We start from the raw sequence: 3,127 nt of genomic DNA on the forward strand, positions 1-3,127 counted from the left end.
AGGGGGGGCAGGGTGGTGGGCGGCGACCGCCGCATACCGTCCTATGGCGGCGAGTATCGCTACGCCAGGGAGGACAAGGACGTCGACGTGCGGCTGCTGCTGTTCGAGTCGTTCGGTGGGTTTGGGAAGGGGGGTCGGCGAGATCCGAGATCCTCTGGGGGGCGGCGAACGTGCTGCAGAACAAGCTGACGCGGGCCCAGTACCTCGATGAGGTGACTTGGACCACCAAGAGCTGGCTGGGGCTGCAGAAGCAGCGCATCTCAGTCGTTCTTCACACGGCAATCGCAGAGCAGATTGTGAATGAGCTTGCCTGTGGCGGGGGTGGGCGGGTGCACGGAGCTAAGTGCCTCGCCACCCTCGCAGGAGTCGCTTAGGCGGCTCCCGTGGTGTACCTGTGTTAGTGCCAGTGCGAGCCAGTCCCGTGCCCAGTCCTGTGCCCAGTGTCGTGCGAGGGAGTTTTGTTGTAAAATTCTTGGACGACAGTAATCGATCGCCTGGCCCGGCGCTGCCATGTACGCGTGCTGCGCCGCCGCCCTGCAACGGCTCACCGCGCTCCTCGGGTGGGCGGCGCTCGCCCTCGCGTCGCTCTGGTGGGGACTGCCGGCGCCGCTGGTGTGCACCGCCATTTGGCTGCTGCTGCGGCCTCTCGCCTCTGCCGCATTGGCTGCCGGCGCCAGCGAGGCGATCCCTCCCTGGCTCAGCGATCCGTGGGGCCTGTGCGCCCACGCCTTCTGCCACGTGCACGGCGTCCGCATCTACGACGCCGCCGACGCGCCTCCGCGGCTGCTGCTCCCGGGGGTGCTGCACTTTAGAGGCGCTGTCCTGATGAACCACCGCTCGTGGGGCGACTTCGCGGTCGATCCGGCGCAGGCCCACGCGGTGGTCATCGCGCGCACCGCCGCCATCGCCGCCACAATGCTGAGCGGCCTGCTCGGCGTTTGCGCCGGCCGCGTGCTCGCCATCTCGAGGAGCGACACGCCGTGCTGGGCAAAGACGGCGCGCGAGGACCTCGCGCGGCGCTGCCGGAGTCACAAGCGGTACCTGCTCTACCCGGAGGGGACGCGGCGCGCCTTTGACGCCAACGCGGACGAGCCGGTGCCGCTCCGCGTGGGCGGGCTCAAGAATGTGTACGAGTCTGGCGACGCGGCGCTGGTCGTCATCACTGTGGGGAAGGAGAAGATCATGGACGAGCGGAGAGGGCGCGTCTCCTTCTCGAGTCGGCTGTACCGCGCCACCTCGGAGCCGCTGCACCCGTCCGACCACAGCACGCTCGACTCCTTCCTCTCCGCCGTCGACGACGCGTGGAGGGACGCCTGGAGGAGGGCGTACCAGCTGAGGCACGACCACCTCGAGCACGAGTGGTCCGAGGCGCCGCTGCGCAGGGAGGTGAGGACCGCGCCGAGCGAGAGCTTGACGCGTTGCCACTCGTCGGAGCAGCTTCGGCCGCAGCCCTCATGCTGAGATCATGTTGACGCATATTAGGAGGTGACGGAGAGAGAAAACATTTGCATTGGGACTGCTTATTTCTCTTTTTCGGCAGCACGTGTCTCGTGAGTCGTGTGTGAGAGAGAAGAGTGACTATCTGATGTTGTCGTGTGTGTGACGACTGCACACAGAAGACTGTGTCTCTGTCCTAGGTGTTAGACACACACCGGGGGTGGTTTGGACACACAGGATACACGTGAATCCACACTCAGTCTGGATACACAGTGGATACACAGTGACGAGTTCGAACGAGTGAGCGATACACACGCAGCTCCGGTTTCGAAGACGATGGAGGGGCTGATGATCGTCTTCGAGCGCCTGTGCCTTCGAGACGAGATCATGGCGTCGGCCAACCCGGAGCAGGCGTGGCGCGAGCTCACGACTACAAGCCCCGGGGTCGTCGCGCGTGTGGCGCAGGCCGAGCGTGAGTTTGCCGTCTACCAGCGCCGCGACGGTGTCTTCAGCCGGCCGTCGGTCCTCGAGAACGCGAAGAACATGGAGCCGGCAGCGTGGTGGGGGATGTATGGCAAGCACTTGCCGCTGCTGTCGGCCATTGCACCGCGTGTGCTCGCGCAGGCCGCCGCCGCTTCCGCCGCCGAGCGCAACTGGTCAGTCTATGGCCAGATCCAGGGCGCCCACAAATCTCGCATGTCTCACGGCACCGCGGACAAGCTCGTGTTTTGCCACGAAGCGATGCATGTGCAGTTGCGCATGCAAGATGCAGGGTGGAGCGCAGACGTGGAGCGTTGGGAGTCGGATGAGGACACTGACGGATCAAAGGAAGAAAGTGAGCATGTCACGATGGCTTGTTTGGTTCTCCTAGAGTCAGAAACGTGGTCCTTGCGCGAGGGGAGCTCGATAGACTCGAGGGGCCAGGATACGCCGCGAGGAGGACGGAGTTGCGCCGAAAGGCGAAAGAAGCCGCGAGAACAAGGGACCGGCAGGCGGCGGCGTCACAGGACGAGGCAGAAGGGAACGACGCGACAGAGGAGGAAATGACAAGGGAGAGAACGACGAGAGTGGGACGACCGCGAGGTGGCATGAAGGTTGCAGCGAGAATCGGAGAGAGACTGCGAAGAGAGATAGGAAGAGGCAGACTCCCTAGGGTGGGCGACGGCTAGCGCACCACACACCTCTCCTTAAAATCCCTCTGTGGTGGCGGCGTGCCGTCCTCCCATCCCTCCCTTGGGTTGTCTGTTTTCTTTCTTTCTTTCTTTGGTTCTCCTAGATAGGCATGAGCGAGCGAGAGCCGGAGAGGGCGCGTGTGTATGCAGCTTCCGAGAGTTGAGATACACTAGATACACTGTGTATCCACCCAAGTTCTGGATACACTGGATACATATCTACAAACACAAATCTAACACCTAGGGTCTCTGTGACAGATTCAGATTAGGATTTATCTCGTGAGGCTGTGAAGCGCACGCTGCCAAAACGCATTTGGGATTAGAATTCCACGTGACGTAGTTGGACCGCACAAAAGAAATCCAGGAATTTTTACCCGCGAATATCCGCGATCACTTTGGTGAGTAGGAAGATGTGGCCGGCTCGTGGGAAGGCAGCCCCCGTGGGAAAGCGCCCCCGGCCCGCTCCCGACACCGGAGCGGTGCTCCGGGGGCACGCCCCCGTGCACCACCCCCGCCTA

The 3,127-nt window shown here is 63.1% G+C and overlaps 2 protein-coding genes across 2 annotated transcripts; both read left to right on the forward strand.

Moving 5' to 3' along the window:
• Nucleotides 1-510: 510 nt before the first annotated feature.
• On the forward strand, nucleotides 511-1,554 carry EMIHUDRAFT_252991 (hypothetical protein; the record flags this gene model as incomplete). Its single annotated transcript, XM_005786270.1, has 2 exons — nucleotides 511-1,386; nucleotides 1,483-1,554. The coding sequence occupies 2 exons, from the start codon at nucleotides 511-513 to the stop codon at nucleotides 1,552-1,554; spliced, it is 948 nt and encodes a 315-aa protein (XP_005786327.1).
• A 219-nt stretch (nucleotides 1,555-1,773) lies between these two features.
• On the forward strand, nucleotides 1,774-2,308 carry EMIHUDRAFT_252992 (hypothetical protein; the record flags this gene model as incomplete). Its single annotated transcript, XM_005786271.1, has 2 exons — nucleotides 1,774-2,189; nucleotides 2,266-2,308. 2 exons carry the CDS (start codon nucleotides 1,774-1,776, stop codon nucleotides 2,306-2,308), a joined length of 459 nt encoding a protein of 152 aa, XP_005786328.1.
• Between the last annotated feature and the right edge of the window lie 819 nt (nucleotides 2,309-3,127).

The sequence above is a fragment of the Emiliania huxleyi genome (assembly GCF_000372725.1).
Source record: "Emiliania huxleyi CCMP1516 chromosome Unknown EMIHUscaffold_1522, whole genome shotgun sequence".
NCBI lineage: Eukaryota > Haptophyta > Isochrysidales > Noelaerhabdaceae > Emiliania > Emiliania huxleyi.